The sequence below is a fragment of the Capsicum annuum genome, chromosome 10 (genome assembly GCF_002878395.1).
Source record: "Capsicum annuum cultivar UCD-10X-F1 chromosome 10, UCD10Xv1.1, whole genome shotgun sequence".
In the NCBI taxonomy this organism is placed as follows: Eukaryota; Viridiplantae; Streptophyta; class Magnoliopsida; order Solanales; family Solanaceae; genus Capsicum; species Capsicum annuum.
Genome location: NC_061120.1, coordinates 69,063,658 through 69,079,671, shown reverse-complemented (window position 1 = coordinate 69,079,671; position 16,014 = coordinate 69,063,658). Strand labels below are relative to the sequence as shown.

Below are 16,014 nucleotides of genomic sequence, written 5' to 3'. Positions count from 1 at the left end.
TTAGGTGGATCATGGTTCATTGGTTGGTTTGCGTTAAAGTGATGATCCTCCATCTTCTAAAAGGTCAAACATTTCATTGCTTTCCTTATGAGTATCGATATCTCATCATTTTTTTTTAAATTTTGAATTCCTTTTTATCTATGGTCGGGGGCATCTCCTGATCTAGTTTCATATTCAAATTGGTTTAGAGGCTTTTGTGGACATATGTGTGGGTTGGATGATGTTGTTGATTTTTAGAGCTTGTTATTGAGTTACATTAACTATTTTTATCTTTATTCTCTGTTTGTCTTCTGCCTTTTATTATTTTGGATTAAGTTTGGATTGGGTAGGATATGCAGGTGGTCTCCAGTCCTTTGGTGGACTTGAGATATCCGTCACAACTAGGTTCGGGGTTGGGTCATGACACTTTTCTGCTTGCAGGTTGCGTGCTCATATTATTTTATTTACTTATCTTATTTTTTACTTTACTCAGTCAGCGTATAATACCTACTTACTACAAGTGGACCGTACTCACTACTACCATGCCCTTTTACTATAGATCCTAGAATGAGTACAACACATGAATGCTAATTTTGTGCTGTTGAGTTAGTGATTTTGAGGTTCTTCTCCTTCTAGGCTTTCAAAGTTGCTATAGACCTCTTCTTATCTATTTATGATGTCTTTATTTTTTTTGGATATAGATAGTTATATTTTCTATATTAATCAGATGTATTTGATAGATGTTTTACACTTATGACAACAAATATTAGGATTGTTATATATTTTGTTTAGACATCAGCTAGATTTGTATCTGTGTTGACTTGAATTTGTTCTAGAAGTCTCATCTTGTCTTATTTTGTTATTGTTTTACATTTTCTTTTCTTTTTGGGTGATTAGGCTTGCTTGTCATGGCTGAGCCGCGATAAATGTCATTATGATTTCAATCTTGAGGTAGTAATAAATTGGTATTAGAGTTCCAGGTTCACCAATCTCATAGGTGTAAGAGCAGAATGTCTAGTAAAGTCTCTCAGATCAATACATAGACGTAAGCATCTATTTTCAAGAGTCTATAAGATGTCTTTAGCAAGAACTTCTCTAATTTGATTCCTTGTCATCCAGGTTGTTCATACTTAACGTTCTAAACTTGTATTCTATTCTTTTCTACACAAGTAAGGACTAGGTCCAGGGATATTTGAAAGATTGAATCGGCACCCAATATAGAACCTTATAAAGGATGAGGTAGAGGTCGTGGATGAACCAAAGGTAGCGGGCAGGCATGAAGAGCTGCCCCAGCCAGAGGATATGCTAGGGAGGCCTCTCCCGAGCTTGAGGTTATGTATGCTAGATATGACTATTATACAGGGGCTATGGGGATAACTAAAGTTCTATAGAGTTTTATTGATACCCCGGTGCTTCAAATTTATTAATTCACTTTTTGAGACACTTGATGGGTGTTCCTTTGAATGTACTTGATATTTCTCAAAGTTGTTGTGGTGTTTCGCCATGTGTGCCGACATATACTTATGGTATTCCTACTTTAAAGGTATAATCATCATCTATATTACCCCCATATGTGGATTCAGTTCCTATCAGACTTGCTATTCCTCTAATTTTTTATGGTACTATGATGTCTTTTGATGATAAAATGAGGTTTGAGAAATTTATTCTTTTGGCTTCTCCCAAGTATAGTGGAGCGATTGGAGAGGATGCCTATGGGTTTATAATTGGCTTCCAAAAGAAGTTACATAATCTTGGATCCATTAAATCTCATGGAGTTTCTTATACTACCTATCAATTGGTGAATTTAGCTAAGGATTGGTGAAGGTTTTTATTTAGTTGTAGGCCATTGGGTTCACCCACTATAACTTGGGTCTATTTTTCTAAGGCATTCTTGGAAAGATTTATGAGGTATAGGATGAGCGATCCAATGCGTGACAAGCTTGATCTCTTAGAGTAAAACTCCATTTTTACTACCAAGTATGAGACATGCTCTCATGCTCTATTGAGGTATTTAGCTGCCAATATTTCTACTAAGTTAGAGAGGATTCATAATTTTATGAAGGGGTTAAAGGGTCCTTATCATTTGGCTACTACCCAAATGGTTATTTTAGGGCTTCTTTCCAGATTATTGTTGAGCATTCTAATTTGATTGAGTCTATTACCCAAGCTACTCAGAGAGAAACCAAGAAGGTTCACCATCAGGGTGAGTTCAGTGGTCGGGCCTCTTGAGGTAAATATTTCTTGAGTAGAGATTCCCATGGTTATCATAGTAGGCCGATTTAGGTCCTTTTATAGGGATCAAGTGGTAAACCTTTAGGTTTCATGAATTGAGGTAGCTAGGTATTAGGTCATGCTAGTAAAGGTTCTAACTTTAGTTTTTTGAACCAGGGCAGTCTCCCTAGTTAATCTGTTCCCTCTTAGATTGAGTCAGGTTGTAGAGGATGTTTTGTATATGTTGAAGTTAGTCATTTGGCCAAGGATTGTCCCCATCATGTGTATGGACCCACTGAGTAGGGTTCTCAGCTTTAACTTTACCCTACTTTTATATTTGCAGCAAGAGGTGGTTCATAGAATAGTAAAAGTAGTGCTAGTGGTGCTAGAGGTGCTATAGGTAGAGATAGGGGGGATCATGGTAGTAGTCGTGGGGTTACATAGTCTGGGAATGAACGTGGTCAGTGTTATGCTGTATATGGGAGACCCGAGGTAGTGGCTCCCGACACGATTATTATAGGTATCATCTCAATTTGCTACTAATCTTCTTCTATGTTATTTGACCCTGGTTCTACATTCTCATATGTGTATATATTTTGCTTCTGATTTTGATATTTAAAATGAGCCATTTGCTTTGTGTAACTAGCTATTCCATCATTAGCAAAAATATCTACAGTGAAATATGAGAACCTCTTTCACCATAAGTTACAAGACCAATTCTTTAGTATGAGACTGCATTGGACATGTACTAAGGTCATACAATACACCTAATGTAAATTTAAGTTGAAAGAGTTCCTATCGATTAAGTTTTTAGCTATGTTCAAACTAGGTCAACTTCAAATGAGCATATATCCTAGAATATAAAGATGTATAGGGATAAATACCCACCAAAATGAAAGATCTTTGAGTCTTCTTTCTAATGCATCTGAGTTTGTTAATCCATAGTTGAAGTAAAAGGTTATGATCATTTACAATTCAAGCTTAGAAGTTAACCTTCACAGTGGTATCACTGTAGAGGTAAAATTACCGCTGCCGTGGTAACTGGGCAGTATTTTAAGTCAGTTTTGATGGATTTTTGGGTTTTAACTCAAAAATTTCATCTCAAAGCCCTAGAGGGATGATTTCCAACTTCTTGGGTGGAAGTTCTTAATTTAAGGAAGTTTCTTCCATCATCTTCTTTATTTTCCAATCCTCTAATATTGTAGAATCATTAGAACCATCTTTAATGGTGAAATTTATGGGGATTAGAACCCTAAGTTCATTATATGTTAGGAAAACCCCATGGGCTGAATTAATTAATGATTGTTAATTAATGATTCCTATCATGAATTAGTTATTCTAAAATATGAAATAGATGATTGGGGATCTTGAATTCCTTAAAAAAATTAATCTTTAAGTAATGACCCATCAGGTCATTTCCCATATTTCAACTATTTTTTTCCTTTTGAGTTTTTCTATAGTTTATCTAAGTCATTTATGATATGCTGGAACTAATAGTTTAGTTACCGAGTAATTTATGTGTTTTTTAGAGAAAATTACCTGTTTTGAAGTATTTGTTGGATCAAAATGTCCACCGAGAAAAATATTAGTTAAATGACCTCAAATGCAAATTTTGACTATTCCAGCAGCTCCAAAGTGTTGATTTTAGGCTATGAGGACCCTTGGTTCTGTTCCCAAAGCACCCGAGCTCATTTTGTTCTATTGGTCGGAAAGTTAAGAAAATAGAAATTGAGCGTTGGACCTAATTTTTATTGAAATAGCCTAAGATGGAAATTTCAACTGTGTCATTGAATCTAGAATATCAAATTTGGTATGGTTACGTATTTCGTTAGCGTATACAGGATTTTGGATGAATCCCGAGGGCTTGGCGGAGACTTGTACATCGCTAATAGAGATGGTTTGGGCTGCGATCACGACTCCTTTGGGCACGACAGTAGATGCCACGATCATGAGGCTAAGTATCATGATTATGACTCTTTTGTGTAGCCTAAAATATCATGATCACAATATCTATGACAGACACCATATACCACGATAGCATTAGTCGGGTTAATATTTCATTACATTTTCAAGTATGATTATTTATCATGTTAATATACTATGTTAATGGTTATGCTATTAAATACTTTAATGATTATGCTACTGGCCATAATAATGATGATATGATTACTGTTACAAGTCCGGATATCACTTATGCTATGAAGTATACAAATGCTAATTCAAGTTCGGATAATGATGATGATCTCAATTATTTATACCTGGTAGAAATTTGAAGGATGGCTATGACATTGATGATATTGCGGTGATGATATGGAGGATGATATTTATGAGGATATTATTGAATATTTACTCTAGTTCAAGTCCGGATATATATATATATACACACACATATATTATACTATGATGTCATACTTAATATGATATGCCGATATTGGGGTGTGAGATTGACAATAGTAATTCTAGCTAAGTATGAAAATGAGGAAATTGTTATAATGTGGTATGATATGAATGGATTATAGTGAAATAATAATTAGTAGATAAATGTTGGTTAGTTGGTAAATAATGATTAGTTGATAAATATTGATTAGTTGATAAATATTGGTTAGTTGGTAAATAATGATTAGTTGATAAGTGATGTTTAGTTGATAAAGGATGATTTATTGATACATGAAGATTAGTTGTTACATGATGTTTAGTAGATAAGTGTTGATTAATTGACAAATGATAGAATATTGTCAATTGATGGTTATAGTGTGGACTGACTTGGATAAATTTCAATTGTATTGTGAGAGTTGATAAATGACGGTGGTGGTTTATTTTATCTTGTTTGTACCTCTAGGCTTATGGGGTCTTGCGATGGGTTATTTACTTTTTCGCTAACTGGTGAATGAGAGCCAATTATGTAGTTATGATTTAATGTGTTGTTGCTTTATGTTATCTTATGCAATCATTTTGGTTTATCTACTTATTTATGCATAGAGATGTTGGAGTTACTTCAGTTTGTCTATACCTTGACTTATTTATGTTATCTTGCATTTTATCGTACTTACATCATGATTTAGCTCAGTTGGTCAGTGATGCCTACTAAGTACCTATGGTTTTGGTACTTATACTACACTTCTGTACCCTTTTTATGTAGATCCGAGTACTAGTTACTGCTGTTGGTCGACATTCGTGTTATATTGATATTCGATGATATGGTGAGCTCTTAGAGTCGGGAGTCACCTATTTCCTTTTATCTTTCTATGTTCAGTCTTTAGTTTTGTGACAAATTTTATTGACTATTTTAGATACTTGGGTTGTATTATTATTATTAGATACTCTTTTACAAGATTTACCATGTCATGAAATGGTATATATGTTTACTATCTTTTATCCATTTCAAATACTAAGCTTTTTATAAGTTGTACTTGTTGATTTCTTCCTATGTTGGACATTTTCCACCAAGTTAACCCATTATGTTTAATTTCAAGTTATGGTTTGGCTTATCTACTGGAGGAATAGAGTAGGTACCATCATGACTCATAAATTAGGTTGTGACAAATTGGTATCAGAGACTAGTTTTCACCGATATTATTAGTATTAGAGCAAGTGTCTAGTAGAGTCCTATGGATCAGAATGATGACGCCCGTTTCCTATTTTTGGGAGGCTATGGGACATTCTTAGGAGTTCTTCCCTTCTTTCGCTCATATCGTACTAAAAGTCTGAGTTGGTTTATAGAATATTTCCTTGATTTTACTTTTCCACACATGTCTAGAACACGTGCTATTGCTATACGATATGAGGGTCCTAAGACCTAGCTTAGGGACCCTACTCCTATTTGCAGACAACCTAGAGGTCATGGAAAACCTAGAGATGTGTCCCCAGATAGGGTCCAAGAGAGGGGGCCTTCACCAGATCTTATTTCCACTCGTGATCTAGAGATTCTTCTACCCCAGCCAGCAATGGGTCAGGGACCAGCCTAAGCTCGACCAAGGTTTATTTCTTCTTTAGTGTTCAGAGATGCTTTGGTTCAATTTTTGGGTTTAACTGGTGGTTGATACGAGCCAAAGGGCTATCATAGCTTTTGATGACATCATTCGAGGCCCAAACATGAAGATTCAAGCTTTGGTCATATTGAGAGTACAAGGACATGCATGGAGGACTCATTTTAAGTTACAATAGAGAAAAACCATGTTTGGAAGATTGCTTTGGACTTGTGTTGATGCCTACCAAAGGGTTCCAACAGGTTTCATATTTTGAAGCTAGAAGAAGAAGAAGGGACCCATGACTTTCGAGCATTGGAGGGGCGTCCTTAGAGTGTAAACACTCATTAAGGGTGTTTTAGACTTTTTGTGCCTTTTCTTTACACTCCATATGAGCTCTTTTTCACTAAGGGTATTTTGGTCTTTTATGTAATAAGCTATAAATTGACTCTTTAGGCTTATCTTTTCATTAGTTGATTATAGATATTTGAAAATCATTGAAAAATTTCTTCTTCTCTCTTTGAGAGTGTAGAGTAGGTCTTGGAAAAGCCAAGTAGTGTAGGGGTTGGAAAAGTCATTATTGATCTTTCCTTAGAAACGGTGGTTGTAAGGCAGAGTTACTTCCCTTAGCGGTCACCATAAGAGTTTGGTGTTGTTATTGCGGGTCTTATCATTTGATACACGGTTTGGTTCCTATTTCTTGTAATTTTGTATGTCAAACTATCTATCGTACTTTATTGGATTTGTTTGTTATCTTGTTTCTCTTAGTCTTCATCTCTTTAGGTCATTCTTATATCATTTGGTATCAATAGCCACGTTTAGTATTCTTCCTACAATTCTATGCTTTGGATTGTTGTTACCTTGAGAAAATCAACACAAAAATAAAGTGAAAAATCCAAAAAAAAAATACTTTTCATTTTTTTAGGGTTTTTCAATTTTTTGAGTCTTGATTTTTGTGTGTTTTGTGTGTTTCTAGTGTTAGATCCTTGTTCCTAACACTAGAAGAAGTGTAGAAAATCAAAAATCTCACAAATTTTTTTTGATAATCTCATTTTTGTGTTTGGGCAGATTTTTGAAGCTTAGATCTACTTAGATTTTGTGTGTTTTGTAAGTTTCTAGTGCTAGATCCTTGTTCCCTAGAATTAATAGAGTCTAGATCTAAGATTTGAGCTAGATCTTGGTTGTTTTGAGTTATCCACCATTGTTGAACTTGAGTTTGAAGGTATTTGAGGTGGATCACATTTTGGGCTATTCTAGTTGTGGCATTTTTTAGCTGGTTTTGTGGTATTTATGTTTGGCTTGGCAAGGTAATCTCAGATCTTCAAGAAAATTCTAATTTGGAGGTCATTTTCCTAGTGGTTAAATGTTGGTGAACTCTTGAATATTCTTGTCGTTCTTCATTACCTTCATATCTTGTTAAAGAAGAATATTCAAAAGTGGGTGTTTGATCTTGAAAAAAGAGGAAAAAGAGTGTAGTACTTGTTCAATAAAATTTCCAAGCACCTTCCTAGTAATCCAAAAGAAATAAAACAACAAAAGAGAAGGAATAATCAAGTACAATAGCAAGTACAATTGAAAGTACAGGGGGGGACCAATTCTAGACCTACTGGATCTTTTTCTTTAACATGGACTCAGTTCTCCAAAATACTCTTGGAGAAGTACATGACTCACAACCTTAGGGATCGTTTGAGGGATCAGTTCTCTAGATTATTGCAGGGCTCCATGATAGTTGTGGAGTATGAGGCTTATTTTCACGAGTTAGCTAGGCATGCAACTTCTTATTTGGGAATTGAGTATGGAGAGTTTGTTGCTTTATTAGGGTATGTCTTCTCAGAGTTTAGTTACTGTGGGTAGGTCTTTTGATGAGGTTTCTGATCATGCTCAGGTGTTGAAAGTGATATATCGTGGGTCTTGTGAGGACAGCAATAAGAGACCTAGACATTAGGGAAATTTTCGTAGGAGCCATAATAGTTCCTGATTTAGAGGTAGCTATTTTCATGGTAGATATCCTCCACGTCCATCCTATTAGTCTCAGTCATCCAGTTGACCTGTTCAGCCATTGCTTCAGATTAGTGATGGAGGTCAATTAAGTGCTAGTGATCGCCTTGGTTAGGGTAGTGGTCAATTTTTGATAGGTTTATCTTCTGGCCATTCTAGACGTGGTAGTTATTCTGGGTTATTTGGATTTTTTGGTTTTAGTTTAGCTCCTAGTATATGATATAGTTGTGGAGCTTGTAATCACTATTCACAAAATTTCTCTAATTGTAGGGCTATTATTACTTTAGCTCAGAGTGTTTCCTCTATTAGAGTAGTTCATCCCTTAGCTAGAGGTAGTTCTCAGAGTTATAAGGGTGGTTTCCAAGGTACTTGAGGAGATTCTTAGAAAGGCATGATAGGAGGTTGGTCAGGAGCCCAGCCAGGTGGCAGGCGTGGTCAGTTATATGCATTACCTGCTAGGCCTAAGGCTGAGTCTTTGGATACTATTATTATAGATATAATTTTTGTGTGCCGTTAGTTGGCCCTTGCTTTATTTGATTTGGGATCCACTTATTCTTATGTATCTGCTTGCTCGACGATTAGATTTATCTTAGGATTTATTATCTGTACCTTTGAGCAATCTACTCCCGTGGGTGATTCTTTAGTAGTGGATTGGGTGTTCAGATCCTATGTTGACTTTTAGTGATGTTGAACTCATGCTGACTTATTGTTGTGGATATGGTGGATTTTGATTTGATTCCGGGCATGGACTAGTTATCCCACTATCATCCTGTTATGGATTGCTTTGCCAAGACTATTACCTTAGCCATACCTGGTATAGCCCAGTCTGTGGCAGGGAGTGGTGAGCCATGATCCGATGGGGATTATTTCTTAGATTTTTTCTTTGAGGATTATTTTTAGGGGTTGTGATTCTAATCTCACTTTTATTTGTGATACTAGTGCGAAGAGTCCGTCGCTTGACTCTGTTCCTGTAGTTGACTCTATTCCTGTAGTTTGTGAGTTTCCTGATGTGTTCCTTATCGACCTTCCTGGTATTTCCCCTATCTATGAGATTGAGTTTGCTATTGATCTTGATCCTAGCACCTGATATATTTCTATGGCACTTTACCATGTGTCTCCTATCGAGATTAAGAAGATGAATTCTCAGCTTTAGGATCTTCTTGATAAGGGTCTTATTAGACTGAATGCGTCTCCTTATAGAGCTCCAGTGTTGTTTATAAGGAAGAAGGATAGATCCATGCGTATGTGTATTGATTATAGGCAACTTAATAAGGTGACAGTAAAGAACCATTATACTATGCCTTGCATTGATGATTTTTTTTCGTCCAGCTTCAGGGAGCGACAATGTTTTTTAAGATTGATTTGTGATTTAGTCACAATCAATTGAGGATTTGGGATGAGTATATTTCAAAGATCGGTTTTAGGACCCATTATGGTCATTATGAGTTCTTGATGATGTTATTTGGGTTGACTAATGCCCCAACAATATTTATTGATTTGATGAACTAAGTATTCAGATCTTTTTGAACTCCTTTGTGATTGTGTTGATCGATGATATCCTTATGTATTCAAAGAGTAGAGTAGAGCATATGCAGTATTTAGGGATTGTGCTCCAGACTGAGAGATCATTGTTTTTTACGAAGTTTTATAAGTGTGAGTTTTGGCTTGAGTTGGTGAAATTCCTTAGGCATATGGTGTCTAAGGATGGGATTATGGTTGACCCGGTGAAGATTGAGGCTATTCGTGATTGGGCTAGGCCTACATCTCTGACTGAGGTTTGTTGATTTATTAGTTTGGTCGATTATGATAAATGATTCATAGAAAGTTTTGCTACTATTTCAATGCCTATGACCAGATTGACATGAAAGGAGGTTCTTTTTTTATGGTTCAAGGAGTGTGAGTCAAGCTTTGAAACGCTTAAAGAGTTTCTTACTTTATCTTCTATTCTAGATTTTCCTGTAGTGGGTGAAGGATTCATTGGGTATCATGATGCTTTTGGTGTTGGTCTATGTTGTGTTTTGATGCAACATAGTCGTGTTATTGCTTATACTCTGAGACAACTTAATTTTCATGAGTGTAACCACCCCACACATGATTTGGAGTTGGCGATGATTGTGTTCACGCTTAAGATTTGGGGGCATTATCTCTATGGTGTGCATTGAGCGATATTCACCGATCACCACAGTCTTTAGCATCTTATGACCCAGAGATGCTTAATCATAGACAATGTGGATAGATGAAGTTGCTTTAGGATTATGATATTTCTATGTTGTATCATCCAATCAAGGTGAATGTGGTTGCAGATGCTTTGAGCCTTAAGACAGTTAGTATGGCTAGCTTGACTTGTATTTCAGTTTTTCAGAGACCGTTGGCATGGGACATTCAGTCCTTTGCCAACTTGATGATTCACCTTGATATTTCAGACATTAGGAGGATTCTTGCTATTGTTGAGGCGAGGTCTTCACTTTTTGAGCAGATTCAGGATCGTTAGTTTGAGGCTAGTAAGCTTTGCTTTCTTTGTGAACAGGTGTTGAGAGGTAAGTCAGAGAGGATCACCATAGATTATAAGGGATTTTTAGATTTGATGGATGCATTTGTGTTTTGAGGATTGATGACTTGATTCAGTTGATTCTACACGAGGCTCACAACTCTAGATATTTTATTTATTTTGGCAGAACTAAGATATATAGAGATTTGAGACAATATTACTGGTGGAATGGCATGAAAAGAGATATGGCGGATTTTATACCTTGTCACCTTTATTATTAATAAGTGAAGGTCGAGTAACAGCGACTAGGTGTTTGATTTAGAGATTACCAATTCTCAAGTGGAAAATGAGAAGATTACCGTGGATTTCATTAGTGGTTAGCCTTGCACTTTTCATTATTTCGATGGCATTTAGGCCATTTAGACTAGTTGTCCAAGTCGACACATTTTTTTTTCTATTCAGATGTCTCTCTGTGCTGAGAGGTTACCCTGTATTTATGTGCATGAGATAGTCCATTTTCATGGCATGCCCATATCTATTATTTCAGACTGGGGTTTTGTGCTCACTTCTAGGTTTTAGAGAGCCTTTTAGGAGGAGTTAGGTACTTAGATGGATCTTAGTATAGCCTTCCATCCACAGATAGATGGCCAATCCAAGTGGACTATTTAGTTGCTCGAGGATATGCTCCTAGCCTGTGTTATGGACTTTGGAGGCCAGTGGGAGGAATACTTAGCCTTAGCAGAGTTTGCAAATAACAATGATTATTATTCGAGTTTTGAGATAGTGCCTTTTGAGGCTTTATATGGTAGGAGATGTCGTTTTTTAATTAGATGGTTTAAGACTTTTGAGATTCGGCCCTGTGGTACAGACTTACTTCAGGAGTCGATAGATAGTGTCAGGATGATTCAGGATAGGTTGGGAGCAGCTCAGAGTAGGTAGAAGGCCTATGTAGATCGTAGACTCCGTGCCTTGAGATTTGGAGTTACTGATTAACTATTCCTACGATTATTTCCTATGAAGGGTATGATGAGGTTCGGGAGGAAGAGCAAGGTCAGCCGGAGATATATTGGACCATTTGAGATTCTTCTCACAGTTGGTGAGATGGCTTATGAGTTAGATTTACCTCTAAATTTTTCTGTTGTCCATTTATTTTTCTATGTTTCTATGTTTCGACATTAAATTCTTGATCCATCTCATGTTCTTAGCTAGACTCAATCTAGTTGGATGAGTGGTTGGCTTTCGTGGAGGAGTCTGTGTTTATTTTGGCTAGTAATGTTAGACGGTTGCGCACTAGGGAGATTTCTATTGTTAATGTTTAGTAGAGGCACCTCATAGTAGAGGAGGCCACTTGGGAGATCGAGAGTGAGATACGAACCCATTATCCTCTACTATTTGAGGCTTTTGGTACATCCTTATCCTTAACTATTGCGGGTGAAAGTTCCTTTAATAGTGGATATTGTAATAACCCTTTCGGTCATTTTCCATATTCAACTGATTTTCACTGTTAAAGCTTATCTATAGCTGTCCTAAGTCATTTTTGTCTTGCTGGAACTGACAATTTGGTTATCATTTATTTTTTCGAGCCAATTCCCTATTTTGAAGTCTTCATTTGTTCCAAATGCACACTAGGAAATTTTTTTACTTAAATGACCTCAAATATAAATTCTGACTGTTCCAGCAGCTCTAGAGTGTCGATTTTAGGCTTGGAGGACTCTTGATTTGGTCCAAGGAACCTTGGATTATTTTGACATATTTGTTGGAAAGTTAAGAAAAATGAAATTGGGTGTGGGGCCTACTTTTTGTCAAAACCACCTTGGATGGAAATTTTGACTATGACGTTGAGTCAGCAACATCAAATTTGGTATGATTACATAGTTCATTTGTATATACAGGATTTTGGATGAATCTTGAGGGCTTGGAGGAGACTTAGAGAAGCTGTGTCTGGTGCATTGCTAATAACGATGGTTTGGGCCGCGATCACGACTCTTTTGAGCAGGGTAGCAGATGCCACGATCAAAAGGCTAAGTGTTGCAATTGCGACTCCTTTGTGCAGCCTAAAATATCACAATCGTGATACCTATATCGCGATAGGGACTCGTGTGATAGCCGCCATGTCTCGTAATAGTGATATTTGAGGACCTAGTATGAGTATAAAGAGACCCTTTTTGCACGATTTTTCCCATTCTTCATCCATTCCAAGAGAGCTAAAACCCTAAGTAGTGAGATAGCTTGGAATTGTGGTTTGTGGGTGATTTAGGATTTTGGCTAACATTTATTTTTGTTATTCCCTTCGATTTGTGGTAAGTTTGTGGTAAGATTTCACCTTTTTCATGGTAGAATTTCCCACTTTTTGTTCAAAATCTCAAAAGCTTAGGGGCTCAGTTTTAGTCCCAAATTAGCTCGGATTTCACCCATTCTTAAGGGTAATGACTTCTTGAGCATGAGGAAATATTGGGTTGGTATCGAAAGCATATTTTTTTCATAAATGGGACCCATTTGAGATTTTGGGTGATTTTTGGACCTGAAGCTCAATAGTGAAATATGGGTATTATATTCTCGTATTGATGAGTTGAATGTGATTTTGATAGCTTGGCATCTTGTGGAAGCTTCTCGAAAGGAAAAACGGTGATTTAGTGGATGTTTTGAGCTTTCTTCTATGTCCAAATAGGCTAGGTTTTACCCCTCGTTAGATTAAGCTACTTCATAGTACGTTTTTGATATTGTGTTAGATTTGTTATGGGTTTTAGGTGTTGATGTGCTAAATTGCTATACTTTGGTTAGTTGAACTGTTTAGGCTATCATGGATATTGTTTTGGGCATAATTAGCCTAGTTATTCCTATCTTAGGTGAAATTGACCTTGTATGCTCATATTTTGGATGAAAATACCTTAGTTACTCAATTAATGAGTAGATTTCCTTGATCACTCAAGTTTAGTATGAGACTTACCCGAATTTCCATTACCTTAGGTGGAATTATCTTAGTTGCTCTACATTAGGAGGAATTGCTAACCTAGGACTAGTTATGGCTTGTTCAACATCTAATAGTGGATTTATATACCTTAGCCTAGTCCGGGATAGACATTGCTTGGTAAATGATTTCAGGGATTTAGAAGTGTTCTTTTTGACCCACCATAGGCCAAGACTTGTGATAGTTATTGAAGATGTTTTATACACTTGTGTATATCTAGGAAATATTTATTGTGGTGATATAGGGATGCCTTGGTACTTAATGATTATGATGGGCGTCGTTGGAAATAATGCTTAACGATTATGCTATGAATGAATCATTGATTAAGATTTTGATGAGCTATTGAATATGTTATTGATTTGGCTATTGATTGGGCTACCAAATATACTATTGAATAGACCCTTGATTATAATTTTGACTAAGCCATAAATTATGCTATTTACTGAGCCAACAAATGAGCTATTAACTACGCTAGTGATCATGCTCATCGATATATTAGCATTTACACTATTGCTCATGCTAGAGGTCATGTTTAATGACTACATTTGTGATTAAGTTATTGATTATGCTATGAATAAACTATAGATTATGCAATTAATTAGCTATTGATCAAGAGATTGATAATCTATCAACTATACAAATGATAAGCTATTTATTATGCTAACGATAAGCCATTAATTAGGCTATTGATAAGTTATTGCCTATGCTTTGATAATACATATTGATTATGTTAGTGATCATGTTTATTGATTATATTGGTGAATTTGCTATGGATTATGATAAAGAGCATTCCTATTGATTGTATTAGCGATTATGCTAAAGATCGCGCTCATTTACTGTATTAGAAATCATGCTTTTGATTATGCTACAACTCACAATTTTGATTATGATTATTGAGCATGTTAATATACTATGTTAATGGTTATGCTATTAAATACTCTAATGATTATGCTATTAGCCTTGATAATAACAATATGATTACCGATATAAGTTCGGATATCATTTATGCTATGAACTATACAAATACCTGTTTAAGTTAGGATAATGATGATGATATCGATTATTTATACTCGATAGACGTCAGGAGGATGGATATGATAATGATGATGATATCGATTATTTATACCCGATAGAAATCTAGAGGATGACTATGACATTGATAATGATATTGATGGTATTACAGTGATGATATGGAGGATGATATTGATGATGATGTTTATGAGGATAGTGTTGAATATTTATACTGGTTCAAGTTCGGATATATATATGTATGTATATATATATGTATGTATATATATATGTATATATATGTACACATTATATTATGATGCCATACTTAATATGATATGATGATATCGGGGTATGGCATTGATAATAGTAATTCAGCTAAGTATGAAAATGAGAAAATTGTTATAATGTGGTATGATATAAGTGGATTCTAGTGAAATAATGATTAGTTGATAAATGTTGATTAGTTGACAAATGCTGGTTAGTTGGTAAATAATGATTAGTTAATAAGTGATGTTTAGTTGTTAAAGGATGATTTATTGATACATAGTTGTTACATGGTGGTTAGTTGATAAGTGTTGATTAATTAACAAATAATGAATATAGTCAATCAATGGTTATAGTGTGGCATGAATTGGATGAATTCTAATTGTATTATGAGAGTTGATAAATGACGGTGGTGGGTTATTCTATCTTGTTTGTACCTTCCAAGCTTATGGGACTTGCAATGGGTTATTTACTTTTCTGCACCAATTGGTGTATGGGACCCAATTTTGTAGTTATTATTGCATGTGTTAATGCTTTATGTTATGTATGCAATATTATAGTTATTTACTTATTTATGCACAACGATGTTGGAGTTACTTCAGGTTTGTCTATGCCTTGACTTAGTTATGTTGTCTTGCACTTTACTATATTTATTTCACAATTTATCTCAATCAGTTGATGATGCGTACTGAGTACCCGTGGTTTAGGTACTTATTCTACACTTTTATACAATTTTGGTGTAGATTCGAGTGCTAGTTGCTACTGTTGATCGACGTTCATACTGTGTTGATATCCGGTGATAGGGTGAGATCATGGAGTCGGAGTCACCTATTTTATTCTATCTTTCTATGTCCAGTCTTTAGTTTTGATTTTGATTGTATTGGCTATTCTAGTTACATGGGTTGTATTCTTATTACTAAATGCTCTTGTACTGGTTTTGCCAGGTCGTAGGATGGTATCTATGTTGACTATCTTTTATCTATTTTAAATAATATGCTTATTTATAAGTTTTAATTATTGATTTCCTCCTATGTCGGGCATTTTTCACCAAGTTAACCCATTGTATTTAACTCCAGATTACAGTTTGGTTTACCTTCTAGCAGGATAGAGTAGGTGTTATCATGACTCGT

General features: G+C 35.6%; 1 protein-coding gene across 1 annotated transcript in view; it reads left to right on the top strand.

Moving 5' to 3' along the window:
• LOC124887738 (ribosomal RNA processing protein 1 homolog A-like) overlaps positions 1-15,684 on the top strand; it is a 35,139-nt gene extending 19,455 nt beyond the window's left edge. The window contains exons 3-6 of the mRNA XM_047397651.1: positions 10,457-10,639; positions 10,681-10,690; positions 14,793-14,877; positions 15,628-15,684. Of these exons, the coding sequence (XP_047253607.1) occupies positions 10,457-10,639; positions 10,681-10,690; positions 14,793-14,877; positions 15,628-15,684 (335 nt within the window). The remainder of the gene's footprint in view (positions 1-10,456; positions 10,640-10,680; positions 10,691-14,792; positions 14,878-15,627) is intronic.
• The last annotated feature ends 330 nt before the right edge of the window (positions 15,685-16,014 follow it).